Source organism: Theobroma cacao, chromosome 9 (genome assembly GCF_053813885.1).
Source record: "Theobroma cacao isolate CCN51 chromosome 9, ASM5381388v1, whole genome shotgun sequence".
Taxonomy (NCBI): domain Eukaryota; kingdom Viridiplantae; phylum Streptophyta; class Magnoliopsida; order Malvales; family Malvaceae; genus Theobroma; species Theobroma cacao.
Window position 1 is genome coordinate 34384105 of NC_142647.1, and position 16319 is coordinate 34400423.

General features: G+C 33.5%; 2 protein-coding genes across 3 annotated transcripts; both read right to left on the minus strand.

Annotated features, from left to right (window-relative positions):
* Positions 1-4783: 4783 nt before the first annotated feature.
* On the minus strand, positions 4784-8576 carry ACD1-LIKE (ACD1-like protein). The gene is made up of 7 exons (XM_007014614.3): positions 7810-8576; positions 7383-7570; positions 6456-6541; positions 6185-6369; positions 5892-6080; positions 5537-5724; positions 4784-5376 (listed from the first exon to the last, which is right to left on the minus strand). Exons 1-7 carry the CDS (start codon positions 8323-8325, stop codon positions 5121-5123), a joined length of 1608 nt encoding a protein of 535 aa, XP_007014676.3. The 5' UTR covers positions 8326-8576; the 3' UTR covers positions 4784-5120.
* A 1726-nt stretch (positions 8577-10302) lies between these two features.
* LOC18589581 (G-type lectin S-receptor-like serine/threonine-protein kinase SD3-1) lies at positions 10303-13446 on the minus strand. Of its 2 annotated transcripts, XM_088809372.1 has the most exons (3): positions 13159-13440; positions 12991-13053; positions 10303-12764 (listed from the first exon to the last, which is right to left on the minus strand). In XM_088809372.1, exon 3 carries the CDS (start codon positions 12671-12673, stop codon positions 10655-10657), a length of 2019 nt encoding a protein of 672 aa, XP_088665498.1. In that variant the 5' UTR covers positions 12674-12764; positions 12991-13053; positions 13159-13440; the 3' UTR covers positions 10303-10654. The 2 variants fall into 2 exon arrangements, with proteins under 2 accessions (XP_088665498.1, XP_088665497.1); XM_088809371.1 differs by having other exon boundaries at positions 10303-13053; positions 13159-13446.
* Positions 13447-16319: the final 2873 nt, after the last annotated feature.

The following is a 16319-nucleotide window of genomic DNA, read 5'->3' on the forward strand; positions in this document are numbered from 1 at the left end:
CACCTCGTGAAGGGGAACTCGGCCAACGTCAAGGAATGGCTATGTTTTCAAAATAAAAACATGACTTTCTAATAGCCTTGGCGGACTCAGTTGGGATAGCCCTCGGCCAAGGTATCCCAAATAACTGAGTATGATAATAATTTTTGGCATGAGCCAAGCTTTTTAAGAAATTCATAAGCCATACTGATTACTTGCTTTAAATAAATTGATTTCATTTGGTTGAAATAAGTTGAAAGATGATAAATTACAGTTTGATGAAATGTTTTAATAGTCTCCTTTTACTCGACTTTAGATATTTTGAGTGATGTTTGTTTACTCACTGGGATTTTATAATCTCACCACCCTCATTTCCACCCATTTCAGGTTCAGAATAGATTGTAGATAACTGATATCGGCAAGGATTACAGTTGAACTTGCCACATCCAAAGACTGTAGGTTCATTTCTTTTGATACTTTTGGTCATTCGTGGGCCCACGTGTCACTGTAAATTAAATTCTATACTTTGGTTATCTGTATTACGGTATGTAAGAATTTATTTTGCTTTTACGCTATAAAAATTATTTATGCAGTGTTCTTAAAATATCGTTTTATGTGAAAATTGAATATTTTATTGAATATTTTTATTTTATTATAACAGTCATAATTCCATTTTAAACGAATGTTTTAGACATCCAAAATTATTTTTGATTAAGAAATATGTGTTTTCCACTTACATACTATATTTTTAGATGATTTTTGAGATTTTTGGGATAAATGACAAAAATACCCCTGTGAGACGGAAATTATTATTTCATTTGTTTAAGTTGGAAACAGTTTAAAATCTTTTAAAATGTGGTATTTGGAAACAGTTACCCACAGGGGAAATGAGAAGTTGATATTAAAGCCTTGCGGGGTCTCGGTTGACATTCCGGGTAAGGAATGTAAATTGAGACGTCGCGGCGGTTGTCACGGGCTCGATGGGAGTTCCGGGTCATGACAGCGAACACTACAAGAAGCAAGAACCCTAGCCAATCAAGCTTTTAACCTCAACGATAGTACACACGATTTCACATAAATCTTTCAACAAATGAGGGAGATTGTAATTATGCTTTTGTGCTAGCAAAGGGTACAACGTTTTTCCCTTTCCACTTCTCACAAGGATGGCTGAATCACACACTTGAAAATTTGCTCCAAAAATAATTTTTCTTCTTTATAGTATAGGTGATGGCACACAAGGAGAGAACTTTTTTCTTTTTTTTTTTTTCTGACAACTCTTTTCACATGTAGAAAAATAGTTAAATGTGATTTATATAACTAGGTTAAAATTAACTTTAATTATGCAACAAGGCCCTCCATATTATAACACATCACAATATGGCCCGTGACTTAATTAAACTATTTTAATTAAGCCCAATGGAAATTAATTTGAAATAATTTCCTTTATGTTATTGCAATTTCGACATTATAATTATAACTATTTATATATTATGCCCAAAAACTTAATTAAACTCTTTTAATTAAGTATATGAAAGGTAATTACCTAGCATGTGATTTAAGTTTAACTTAAATCATCACTTTTCTAATTTAATTCAAATGCAATCATTGTGTGTGGCCCATTAAGTTCCAAACATGTTGGCAATGGAATTGATTAATAACTTAATTGATTAATATAAATTTTAATCAATTAATTTATAATCAATTCCATAAATCAAGATTGACATCTAGCAATGCATCATAACCACTCAATTTTTAAGAAAGTTAAAAGGTTCTTTGAAAACCTTTCATTGCACAGTCTATCAGTGTAATTATTTTCCTCATCATATATCCGAAAGATGATAAGAGCTTGATATAGTGTCTACTTTTATTTACCTTCGTATTCGTTCTTGCAATTAGAGCATTAGCTTTATAAAGACTTATAAAACCTTTTCATAATCTCCAAGTCACCTTGGCCAAAGACTTCAGTAAGCTAATGTTAACCAAGAACTGATAGGATATATCCTTTAAAACACTTCAGGTAATGATTCTTATCTTGACCACTCATTTACCTTCACATGCTTCATGCTATACCTAAAAGCATCCTATTTAAGCATCCTTGGTTAAGCACTTGTAGGGATAAAATTAAAGCATAACACTCCACATATATAACAACCTAATATCTCAAGTCTAAGGAGTATTTACACGATTGACACATGAGAAGTGTTGCATAGACACTGGAGTGTATTACCAAATACACTTCTCATGGCAGGTCATGTTCAATGAACTTACTTTCCTAGGTAAGCACCTACATTCTAGTTCCAAGTATCTCTATACTTCAATATATGAGATTGATTGCTTACTTCCAAAATAAGGAACATAGAATATACTAGTAACTAAGCATCATTGATGTCTAGTCTCAATGATACATTGACCAAGAACATTTTGATATCATGCTTTGATGCATAAGGATCTCATAACTACAACCCATTTCAGTTCCCTTGCAAGGCATATTAATCTCATGGACTTCATCCAATTAGACTTATAACTCATTATAAATAATGTCTTATTGATGAAGAAAAACCTCTAATCATTCAATATGAATGATATCATTACATGATTGGAACTAAGTCTTGATCAATCTCAATTAGGTGTAAGACTCATCCCAACATGCACACCTTCAATAACAAATGACTAAATCAATAGGGAATAAAAGTACGACTTTTTTACTGAAAATAAGCGAAAAGTACTCAATTAAAAATACTCAACAAAGCATTAAACTAATTAATAAGAAGATGTAAAAACTACATTATTCTTTTTATGCTCAACAAAGTGCAAGATAACTCTATAAAATAGTGTTATCACTACCATTATTCCAAAAGCTAACTTTTTCATTCTATGATAAAATTGATCATGTCAAACATGTATATGGCATCTCAAGCAACATGAAGGAAACAAAAAAAAAAGGAAAAGAAATGCCAAAGGGAAAAAAAAGTACCAAGAATGGTTGATTCTCAAGCAACAAGCAAGGCTGGATTGATGACCCGGGAGGCTCAATCAGCGCCAGTGGAGCCCAGGGGGTCAATCTAAGGCAAAAGCAACATTAGGGGTAAGTGACGAGATATAAAAAAAAAAAAAAAGAGAAAAAATCAACTAAGGCCTTTGGGGGAGGAACTCAATGGGGCTATCTGTATATTAAATTTACAGATAGAATACTTCGTCAGTAATTAAAAATCCTATAGAATATTATTGACAAAAATTCCATCGGTAATATAGTCGATAAATCTACAAATTTCTAAAACAACGTTACCAATGGCGATTCTATCGGAAACTCAATCAGTATTGTAAATGTATTGCTAACAGATATTCCCGTTGAGAATTCGATCTCTAAATTCCATTGGAGATCATCAATACCGACAAGTAGGACTAGTCGGCAATCTTCATGCCTTCCTTGTTCAATACGCGCCATCAAATTACCAACCACTTTCCAAAAAAGCACCTTCTGTCAATTTTCTCGCAACACATTTACTATGAAATCGGTTTATAATCTGTTGGCAATGTCAACGAAATTTATAGGCGCAATCATTTCCATCGATAAAACCCTTTTCTTTGTAGTGGATGGCCTATGGTAATAATTCGGTACATTATAAACTCAGAATAATATCTAAGAAAACCTCTAAACGATTTAGAAAAATTCAAATAAGCCTTTTATTCTTTTATTGTGTTCAATCAAACCTATGTATTTTTATTTTTAACTAAATAAGCTCTTATGCTTTTATTTTGAGTCAAATAAGCTCTTATGACTAATGGTCGACTTAGACAAAATGTCACTTGTTATTCTATACCACATGGCATGTTAATATGTTACAATTGATGATGACATGGCATGCTAACTTATTATAATTGATAATAACGTGGCATACTAATATGACATGATGACATGGTCATGTGGCATTTTTTACTCTCCAAATTAGCACCACGTTAGTGTTATGTGGATATAAAATGACAAGTAATATTTTGACTAATGATAATTAGTTAACCATTAATCATAAAGGTTTATTTGATCCAAAATGAAAATATAAGAACTTGATTGAATACAATAAAAGTTATAAAGACTTATTTAAATTTTCTTAAATAGTTTAGAGACTTTTTCGAACATTATATATCTATGAACTCTAATCACGTTTAAGTTTTAAGTCTTTAACATTTCAACTTGACATATTATTTGTCAACGATTTACTCTCCCAACTACCCTAAATAACCACTAAACAGATTTGTTAAGATATGCGACTTGATAGTGAGAAAAGACCTAAAGTGATGTTAGTTTACTTGACAACAAAAATTCCTAACTTATTTATTTTCTTTAGGGACTTAAGTGAAAATATTTTAAATCTTTATGGGGTATAATAATTTTTTGTAAACTAACAAGGCCAAATTTTTTTTATGAGCACATGAGGTGAGTGCAAATGGGGAGCACGTTTGGACTTCTCCAAAACCAAATGTGCATAGGCTCGGCAATTTAGTTGTTCACTTAGAAAAGTAGTTTATGACATAGTGGGGACAGATTGTACCCTCTTATATTTGATGTAAGCAAAATGGTTGAGATTCATATGAAGTACTCAAGTTAATCACTCACGTGGTATTACTCTGAAAAGTTACCATATCAATGGTGTTGTCTTCTGCTTGCTTTTGCAGCGCTTCTTGTAAGTGTAGCAGTTACTTTTTTGAACCCAGAAAGCAAGGAAGATTATAGGTTTACAACTTCAGATTTTACCAAGGCCTGAAATTCCAACTAAAGCAATGAAGACTTCATGCTGGGAGAGGACCGAAATGAGAAAATCGTTGCAAATATCAAGCATCGCACTTTAGCTAATAATGTCATCCAAGTTTATTCTGATACACGGATTCACCTTCGGTATCTTCCCCTATGCACCGTTAGCAGGCAGCCTGCTCAGCTCTAAGCTGCTAGCCAATTCAAAATGCAAAGCAATTCGAAATGCATATATTTTGGTCGCTTTTTGAAACAGATGTTTACTTTCAAGATGAAGACAACAACTAAGGTCTCTTAACTGTGGTTCTGAAACTGCTAGCCAACTATGGTTGCCTACTAGGTGTATACAAGTGTGCAATTAGCTTCACCTTACTAAATTATTGGCGGATCACTAAACTCAGCGAAACGCATGGTTATAGTCATGGTAATGAAAATTTTTGTAGATGAAGTAAGCCAACCATCTTGAAGCTGCAAAGCATATGATTGCCATCGAAACCACTGTTGTTCTAGTGACCATTGACATCACACCCTGCTTTGTTGCAGCAACAATCCCAATCGAAATAAGGGATATGACTTGCAAGATAACTTCAAGTGCATTGAGACCCTTGTATGCGGCATTGCAACTCTTGCAGTTCACCACATGAGACCAGTACCTGCGGAAGTTAACAAAGAGCTTCTTATTGAACTAACAGTTCTAATAGTTAAAAATCACTGACACTAATTTTTGTTTTGGCCGTTAAACATCATCAGAGGAAAGATGCATGACCATTTCACTCAGAAAGTCAAGGTTGTAGGATGAAGTACTTGATTTACCTGTCCATCAGTTGTTCTCTAGGAGGGGATGGAGGAAGAGCTCCACTAAACTTCCCCCTCCAATCAATCTTACTGCCAGCATACTTGTTTAACCACCTTCTGAAACCAACCACTAAGGCATCTGACTTTGTAGGCACAAAACAAGCTTTTTGCCAATTGGTAGCACCAATATCCATTATCTTACGCTCCTACAATGAGAAGTGGGTGTCAGATAGTACAATCCTAATTAGAAACTTCCTAGTTCTCTGTTAGTGGTTGATCACATAATTGTATTAGTGAGCACACCAAAATAAATACTTTACTTAAGAATGGTTATGAATGAAACTTTTGTTTCAGCTAGAGATATACGAATCACCTCAACATGAAGAAGATACAAATCAGAATCAAGAATCAGGTTCTGTCGAATGTGAAACATCCATCGTGGAACTATTTTATCAATCCAAATACCAAAGTTTCTCGGGAAGGTCCAGATCAATCTGCTATTACCTGGACTGACTGGAACACACATAAAAATCAAAGCAATTTTCCGATTTGCTGGTGATGCCTGCACAAATTACAGTCTTATGAATAAAACCATCTAGAACACCAATAATAGCAATATAAAAAATTAATTACACCAAATAGCTAATTCAAAGCTGAATGGAGAACCTTTTTGGTTTCAGCTGGTGTTTCAGATCCATTTCCTTGATCAACCGCAGGATCAGCATAAGCATGAAAGATGCAAGGTGCAATAAATTTAGAACAGCCCCAGTCCTGCTTTCCAGTGAAACCATTTACATCCAACTTCTTGACACTCATCTCAAGTGGTCTTCCCCCTTCTCTGTCAGCCTTGACTGTGAGGGATAATGTACAATTATATGAGTGAAATTCATTTGGGAGAGAAGGGAAAAAGTCTTGAAATACATTAAGAACTTCTTACTCTTGGGGCTCCGAGTTTGCATTATTCCATAATGTGCGTATGGAACATGAGCAGGATCCATAAGATTTTCAACCAAGACCTCATACCTGAAAGTAAGAAAGTTAGTTTACTTAAAGAAAAGTCAGCAAATACCAATCACATTAGGTGTCTCCTGCATGTAGACTTGTAGTTCTACGTTCTCAATAGAACTTCTGTAAACTTTAGTTAACCTTCTATCTGTTGAAAAGAAATTTGTCCAATTTGCCAAATGATAATTTCAGCGAGATCCAACTCATTCCAGATGGTTTTGGATTTAGTTATGCTCTTTCTTTTTAATTATGTGCATCACCACCTTTTTAATTCATTCAAAGTTCTGTACTATAACAAAATGGAGTCCGATGCAAGCTAGGACTTAAAAAAGTCACAGTAGCTGCCTATTCCTTTAACGATCAAGAGTAGAGGTCTATAATTATCTACATTTAGTCCTTGAAGGAGTAGTGGTGAGTGGTGACTAACACCATGAGCAAAGGGAGTAGTACAAATGACATGCCTGGGGAAATATGAGTTCCAAAAGATGTAGAAGTAGTAGCATCATTCAAGAAGTTATGAAGATGAGAAAATGGAAGGGAAGAAGCAATAAGATGGAATTGATCACCAAATTCTGACATTGCAGAAGCTAATAGACATCCGGACTTTACTTGGCTTGAATCTATTGAAGCTATATATAGCCAGGAAGGCGAAATTTAGAATTTAAGGATAGGATTAAGTTCAAATTTTAAGAAATCAAGCTCAGAAGTCATATGCTTTAGTGAGAGGAAATGGATACAAAATTTTGTTGGGATATATGCAAGAAAAAAGAAACACTGGCTTGGGCAGTGCATGTGGCCATACTAAGACATAACAGTAGAATTGAATCTTTTAATAATCTCAAGTTATGACTTTGCATACCCATAAGGAATATCTCTGTTTGCCATCAACTTTGAAAATGAAGGATCCTCCAATTCCGGAAGGTAAGGGGGCTTTTTCTTCATAATAATATCTTTGTATTCAGGATCAGCATTTGGCCAAAACCACAAAATGTCATGCTGCACGGTGCTAGGATAAGCAGCCACACATGCTTTCTTGAATGTGTGGACCTGCAAATTTGAATGTAAAGGTAAAGAAGAGTATCCTTTTTGCCAAAAATGCTCAGACCCAGACATCACAGGAAATTGCTGGAAATGGACTGTGATTACAAAATCAACATAAGTTGTGGGAAGACGAACCATAAGATATTTAAGCTCCTCACAATCTTAACAACAAGAAAGAAGAAGGGGAACAGATTAAACATGCAAATGTGAATTGAGAAATCAGGTTATCATTCAAGAGGAAATACCGGAGGGCCATCCGGGGCAGCTTGAGGAATGAACTTGCAGTCACCGGCGCCACCGAAGCACCAGCCATGGTATACGCATTGCAACCTCCCCCATTGATCAATTCTTCCCTCAGACAAAGGAGCCAACCTATGAGGGCAAGTATCATCAAACACTTTCCACTCATTCTCGTTCCTATCCCACCACACCACCAGATCAAGTCCCAACACCTTTTTTGCATGTGGCACCCTCTTATCCAAATCACACACTGGCATAACTGGGTACCACTGTGCATACCAATCAAATTTCCCTAGCTCACTGTCAGCCTCAACTTCTGGCTGAGGTGGATCCACAGATTCTGTTGATGCCGGGGATGATGACAAGGTGGTAAACAACTTGGATATCGATACATTTCTGTGATGAAGTGGTTTGAACAGAAAATTCAGAAACAAAGGTTTAGTAAACTGGGAGTTGTTGATTGTTGCTGTTGGAATGTATGGTGAAGGAACAATGCCCGAAGAAGCTCTGAGAACATCCATGGCTGCCTCTCTTTATTTCTCTCTTTTTTTTTTTTTTTTTGATCTTTTGAGTGTTAATAATAATTTTGGCTGATTGCTTCACAAGCTTAATTAGCAACGAGGAAGAAAGAAGAGAAACAACCCGAGGCTGAAAACGGTTCACGGCATAAGAACATGAGAGAGAGAGAGAGAGAGTTGAACTTTTGGAGGCTCAAAATGAAAGAGAGAAGAGAGTGAGAACGTATGAGATGGGGCTTTGGCAATTCCTGGTCGTATATAATTTTTTGTTTAAGTAATTGCGTGAGTGGCTGATATGATTTCAGGCTCAGCCAGTGAAAGAATGCGTGTACAAGCATCAACCCATGCTTTACGATCTGCATGTTGTCTGAAATTTTGATCATTTTGGTATCTTATCCATTGCATCTTATTTTATTATAAAAATTGTGATTGGAAGTAATTAGGCTGTAGAAAAGATAATATTATAATTTTTTATATATAAGTAAAGTAATTATTAAATTTATAAGTATTTTATTGTGAATATAATATTACCTTTTAAAATTAATCTTATATAATAAATTACATATTTAAAATATTTATACTTTTTATCATTAATTTTTATATAATATTATTTTTTAAATATATTTTTAATATCATATTTTATTTTTATTTTTAATTATAATCTTATATATTTTATTTTTATTTTTTAATATAATTTTTTATATTATATATTTTATTTTAATTGTAAGTAATTTTTTTAAAAGTTGAAGGGTAATTATGTTTTTAATAACATTTTAAAATATAATGCAATTTGATTATATTGATCTTGAACTGCAATTACATTACATCTATTAGATGTAATGTGATTACATTACAATCTTATATTACAGTAATTTGTTATAAATCATTATAATGTAAGTACATTGTAAGTAACGTGCTCTATCCTCTCTTATATCAAACACTGCTTGTGTTAAAACTCAATTTAATGTTAACTTGTACTGTCGGTAGATCATCAAGATTTTAATAATATAGCAATATGCGGTAACGATTAATTAACTCTTTGTCAAATTTAATAATAGGTGATAAGAAATGTACAAACCAATGACTAATTGACTCCATTTGTAATCTTTGGATTTAATCCTTATCGTTGACATCTACGCTACAATTTCTTTCTCAAGAAAAAAAATAAAACATAAAAAAAAAAAAAGAAAGGAAGAAATTATACAAACTGAGCATGGATCCTCTTGAAAGAATGCTCCTGTTTGTACGTTTCAAAGGATCACCATTTTTATCATTATTGTGTTCACCTTTCCCTTTGGTTCAATCTCCGTTTACATGTTATTTTTTAGGTATTTTAATCTAAATTTTATTATTTAGTAGGATTTGTGAACTTTATCAATATTCAATTAAAAGAAATTTAAAATTAATTTTGATGAATTTTATTAATTAAAATTTAAAACTATAATCTGTAAAATCTTTTTAAAGAATGCGTGAAAAATCTTTTTTATCAAGATGAAATAATCTGTCAAATTAATTATCCTTTTAATGTGTAAATTAAAAAAAATTGATTTCTCACGACACTGTAATTATTTTTATACAACAAATATTTGCCTTTTTTTCAAAATAATATTCTTTATGCCATACTCAAAAATAAATTACTTACTTTTCTTTTTTATATGATTTTTGTTTTCGTAGAAAATTCATGGTCATTGTTAATAGATTTAACTTCACTTTCTAATTCATTCAAAGATTTTTATGTAATTAACATTTTACAAGTTAATTTACCTATTGAAAAGTATATTTTGCATATTAGTTGATTATATCATTTAATTATACCTTATATTCCAAGAAACATAATATTAATATTTTACAAATTGTTGTTAGATGATACAACACAAACATGGTAGACGCTAATTCTTTGCTTTCTCAACATATCATTCGGTATTCACATTGGTTGGCTTAACAAAAACAGTGCCTTCCATGCAAGAGAATGAACAACAATTAGGAAACCAGCATCATTTATATCTCAGAAATGTCAATTAGATACAGCATCCTTGTAATGAATCAGTTACTTGGAAACCAAAACCTCCCAAGCTCTATATATGAGAAACAGATAATCTCAATACTCTACATGGAATGTGAAATCAATTAACATCCTTTTTATCAGAACTTTAGAGTGCCTGCGCATTTCACACAAGTCAAGGGTTCAGTGACAAACCAAAAAACATACTCAACTCCCACACTCTCCAAAGTAAGCTTTAAGGTGTGGAGGTTGATATATTTAGTGCTACTACATTCTTCCTAACCTAGGTCAGTCTTCTAGGCATCTACTTCAATCTCAGTCAACCATCTATCAGCCCTGTTTAAAAGCAATATTTGATGGGGGCCTATCTACTGAAAGTGAACCTTCCAATACCTTAACCACTTCACCAATGGAAGGCCGTAAAAATGGTTGGTTTTGCAAACACCAAAGAGCTATTCTTACAGCTCTTTCTAATTTCTCAGATGCAACGCTATCCTCCAATTTATGTTCTTCACTAATCATAGTAATGAGCGAGTGCATATTGCCACCAAGAATGTCCCTTTCACGTGTAACAATTTGCATTAGCATCTCCCCGAACATGAAAATATCTCTTTCTATTGGAGACTCTGAAGAAGAAGCCGCTTCCTTTCCGAGAAGGGTCCTAAGCCCAAAATCTGTAACCTTCGGAACAAGCTTTTCATCAAGCAAGACATTTTCAAGCTTCAAGTTCCCATGTGCTACACATGTTTGACACTCTGTGTGCAAATATGCAAGCGCTCGGGCAACCCCAAGAGCAATATCAAGCCTCTGTTGCCAATTTAGTTCAGTCTTTCTTTTCTCCACGTCAAATAGCCACTTATCCAAAGAGCCATTTGAAATATACTCATACAGCAGACACTTGTGTTCTTCTTCAAAACAGGAGCCCTTCAGAGGCACAAGGTGCTGATGATACATTCGACCCAAGGTAGAAACCACAACTTGGAAATCTCTCTCGCTTGCAACAACGTTGTTCAATACCTTCACAACAATAGGGCTTTTATGGGGAAACACACCTTTGTAGACACAGGGGCCAAGCTGGTTTGTAAAGTTATTAGTCAGCTGTTTTATCTCTTCAAAAGATACTCTGATGAGAAAACTGCAGTGATGATTCATCTGAGTGTACTTTCCAAATGGGATCCTTGCTTGAGCTTCAATTTGTCGTCTTCGATAGATATACCAAAGGACAAACATCTCAATGGTGATAAAGCCCATGGTTGTTACCGAAACTATTAAAATGATAGCCCTTATAAACATATTCTTGTCACCTCCATGACCAAGGAATCTTGTAGATGTCAAAGGAATTGACTTGGCACTGTTGCGGGGATTAGCTCCTCTAGCTGAAACTGCCTGAGGAAGCAAACACACCTTCAAGAAGGAAACTGCAGGACTAGATGGGCTCCTATAGCCACTTACAAAGCTCGTTCTTTTAATTGTACAAACTCCCGAACCATCATTTTTTGAAGTGGCTGCCACACAACTGGTGTCATTGGAGCAATACTCTTTACAAGCTGCCTCACTTAGCATCATATCAACATCTTGAGGGGGATAAAGACCATACAGAACTGTTCGTCTCAGGGTTGACATGCTAGTCCTCATCTTACAGTTCTCCAAATCAGCCATTTTCCTGCATCCAGAGCCAGTAGAATCCACCAAGGGAAGGTCAGATCCCCAAGCAACTGAATCCTGACACAGACAATCACAAATAGGTCCTGTCAAATTAAAGCCACATATGCTGTACAAACCACAAGAACCGAAGATGTTGCATTGGTTCTCAACTGCCCGCCATCCTACTCTCCAAGCATGAAGCGAATTAACCCATGAGTAAATTCTCAGGTTACCGTCAGAATCAATCCTAAGATGCCTCAAAGCCACAGAGGGATCTTCAAAGTCCTTACTTGCTATGGACCAAACTGTTCTACTTTTATCATCAACTAGCCCTAAAGCACCATTAGAATCAAATTTTGCTTCCATAATAACATCATTGGAGCTCAAATCAATCCTCCAATACGTCACATTGGCTTCCCATACAAGGGCAAGCTCTCCTGAGTGCCGAATAACAAAATTATAGTAACTAGATACTGATTTTGTGGAAGGAGCCCTCAAGGTTTGAGGGAAACGTAAAGACTGACCTGGAAGAAGAGTAGTGGTTGGCCTATCAAAGCTCTCCCAAAGCACATTATCATCCATATCCATGAGAACGAGGTTCCCATTATTCAGAAGAGTAGCTTTCTTAACACCCAAACTTGAAGTATTACTGCTCCAAACAATTAAACCACTAGGATTATCAAACAAAATCAGCCTCCCATCCATGGAAAGCCTTACTGTTGAGTTGTCAGATACCCTAATGCCGCCACCAACGGTCCAAACAGGCAAATTTGCAGCTTTATCTCGTAAGTTATACCTAATTCCAACAAATAAGCCATCAACATCATCAGCTCTTTGGCGACCCTCCAAGAACCCAAATGCAAAAAGCCCATTTTGGGACACCCAAGTCCTGGTTTTATCAAACCCAGAAATCTCAAAGCCAAGAGGTACGGAAGCCATTGGGAGCTCATCAGAAAACCCACAATATGCAAAACCCAGAACAAGAACCACAACTAAGGCAGTGCCAAGTTGGAGGCACTTACCTTGAAAATGCTTGATGGGTGTCTCATGTTCCAGCTGATTAGGCCAAGCTAGAAACATTGCAGCTGCCAAGGAATAAAATTTTGGTAAGTAGAAAGAGTAGAGCCGTGTCTGAGAAAGTGCTAGGCATGAGCGACTCTGATACTGGGAAACAAAGACAAAGGTGAAACCTGCTTTTTGGGTAAAACTTTTGAAACAAATAGTGCTTGAATTTTGAATATTCGGAAATGGATTCAGTATGACAAGGTGCAAAATTCGTATCTTGTCTCCAAATTTCCTACTTTACTTCCATAGGCATCAACAAGAGTGAAGTAGAGAGAGGTGGGAAAATGCATCCCAATCTGGAAACCCGCTCCAACTCCAACCCAAAGCGGCCGGATCCAAATTCACTCGCTAACATTTCAAAGGCTCAAAGTTAAATTCGATATTATAATCAAAATTCTACTAATTTGAATTTTTTTTCATTTAAAATAAATCCATTTATAATCATTTGGTCTTATAAAAAACATTTTTCAAACTTTTTTTCATTATTTTTCTTTTTTGGTAATCCCAGCACAAAACATTTTCCATCTCTCTCTCGGATCGATCCTACTTGGAAAATGTTGCCCTCCCATGTGGGATCTCAATCTCTAAAACCCTGAGATTAATCTTACAAAACAATGAAGCGTCATTATTTTATTCAATCATTTCTCAACAAAGCATTATTCAATTATTCAACTATTTTCCATTTGTTATCTCCTTATTCATTTTTTTTTTCCATCAAAGTAGAATTGACTATTTTTATTCTAACTATTTCATAAAGATCGTATCACATATAATTATTTTTACTAAAATACGACAATTCACACATGAAAATCTCTCCTTTCTTTAAATTTTCAATTTACGATTTATTCACTTACAATATGATGAGAAATAAACAAATAAATAAGATTAAATATTATTTATATATAAATTTTTAATGTTGTAAAAATATTTTTATGATGCTATGGTAGAAAATTATTGAAGATAGAAAATTTTTTGAAGATAGGTTATGATAGATAATATTTTGTTCAAAGTACTTAGGAAGTCTCTATATTATAAAGTTTTCTTTAATTTAGTATTTTATTAAAAAAATTGATTAATTTAGTCTTTATATTCTGACACCGTGTGCAATTGGGTTTTCCTATTTAATTTCGATCAATTTGACCGTTAATACTGATAAGTAGTTTTAATATGATGTTTGACACTTCAAATGAGATTGACGTAACACTAACATGTAAGATGTAAAAAAAAAAATTAATCATTTTGTTTCATAAAAATTAGTGTCCTTTGTTATCATATGGGTGTTACTTTTTCACTATCCATTTGCTAAGTGCAGTGATGTGGAATATGGCTTAGAATCTGTCTTTGTGAAATCCATTAGTTAAGATTAAACTTTAAATTAATAAAGATTCATCAAAGAATAAAGAAAGAAATAAAAGTTTAAAATAAAATATTACCACTTAATTAGCATTGGGCTCATTGATTGATACAGAATCTCCTACCTAAAGAATAGAGTTCAAATTCCTTTCTTTCTATTAAAAAAAACTAATTAAGATTAAAGAATAGTGATCCACTGAGATCTAAGAATTGATACATACACGATCAAATGAGTGATTTTAGCAATTTAAATCAAACTTTTCATAACCTGATTACTATAGGAATATGAGAAAAACCAAAAGTTATGTGATGTAAAGAGAGAATCGAACAAGAGGGGAAAGGAGAGAGAGAGAATCCAAAGAAAGGTTAAAAATATTTTATTGTGGTTGTGCTTGAAAAAATTTGCATAGGTTAGTCCAAGAAATTATTGTTAATTTTTTTGTATTTTTATTTGACTATTTATTTATAAATTTCTCATTAACATTGATAATGTCATGTCAATATTAATCAATGTCACATCAATAGCTTTAATAGAGAAACTACATAATATTAATAATTATGTTAACATTGACAAATTTTGAAAACATAAGGACCCGATTTATACAAGTTGCAATAAAAAGATTAAATCTTACATTTTAATAGAATGTAAAAATTAAATCTACATTTTGGTAGAGTACATGAACTAAATATAACATTTATCAATACCATCTCGTCAACAAGTTTAACAAAGAAGCTAGACGGTGTTAATAATTGAATTGACATTAACAAATTTTAAAATATAGAAATTCGATTTATACGAATTATAATAGAGACTAAATCCAACATTTTAGTCAGTATAGGAACTAAATTCTTAATTTGACTTACGAAATAACCTAAGCTTAACCTCAAATAATGCACACAACTTATCTCAAAACCCCCTAAATCGAAACCACCTAATCTGATAAAAACAATGGATATACATTCAAAACCCTAATTAGGGTACTTAATTTCTTAGTGTGTGGGGAGGGAAACCCCTACTTGGCAACCAAGGAACGAGGGAGCTACTTTGGAAGAACAATGGTGTGGAAGAAGAGGAGAGAGAATCAAGCATGAGGGCACGAGAAGAGAGAATGAGACATCAGAGGATTTGGATTTCCTAGTTGAAAAAAAAAAAATTAAATCTTAATTTGGGCCATTTAAAATTTATGTTGGATTTGTCCTAAATCTAGATCCAACCTATTTATTTATATGAAACCCCAATAAAAAGAAATAAATTCACCCTATTAGAGAGAAGAAGATATCATCAATAATAATATATTTAATATAAATATCCAATTACTGTCAAAATCCAAAGTTTTGTTTATTTCAAAAATCTATAACTTTTGTGTTTCTTCAATTCAAATGCAACGTTTTTTGTTGTATCCATTTAAAGATGGTTGATGGTTTAACGGTTGCCACAAGTGATCATGGCCAGGCCCAGAGGAAACCTACCCAAGAAGGCCCATTGCTGAGAGATAGGAAAGTGGGCCAATAAAAGCTGTCGCTGCCGCTGCCGCCAGTTTGTTCTTCTTTCCATTGAAGGTTAAATGAAGATTGCTTGTTGAAATTTCATCTGAACTTAGGTAGCGTTTAATACTTTATAATATAATATAATTACAGATAATATGATTATAAGTAATGTGATTACAAGAAAGATAATATCGCAGTGTTTGGTACATAAATAATGTAATGATTAAAATACAGAGAAGATAACATTGCAGTGTTTGTTTTATAAGTACTTTACAGGGTATGTAATATTAATTTTCAAAACTACCCTTATATATTAAAATACAAGTTTAACATGTATTTTTTTATTATTAGTTTTTATATAATGTCATTTTTTAATTATATTTTTAATTAAATATATTTTATTTTTCATTTCTTATTACAAATATATATTTTATTTTTATTTTTA

Excerpts from the sequence above, each read along its gene's own strand:
- ACD1-LIKE (XM_007014614.3), bottom strand. The coding sequence starts at position 8,325 with ATGGATGTTCTCAGAGCTTCTTCGGGCATTGTTCCTTCACCATACATT. Across the intron at positions 7,571-7,809 it reads CTGCCCCGGATGGCCCTCCG|GTCCACACATTCAAGAAAGC; the intron begins GTATTTCCTCTT and ends TCAAATTTGCAG. Across the intron at positions 5,725-5,891 it reads TGTATCTTCTTCATGTTGAG|GAGCGTAAGATAATGGATAT; the intron begins GTGATTCGTATA and ends TTCTCATTGTAG.
- LOC18589581 (XM_088809371.1), bottom strand. The coding sequence starts at position 13,048 with ATGTTTCTAGCTTGGCCTAATCAGCTGGAACATGAGACACCCATCAAG.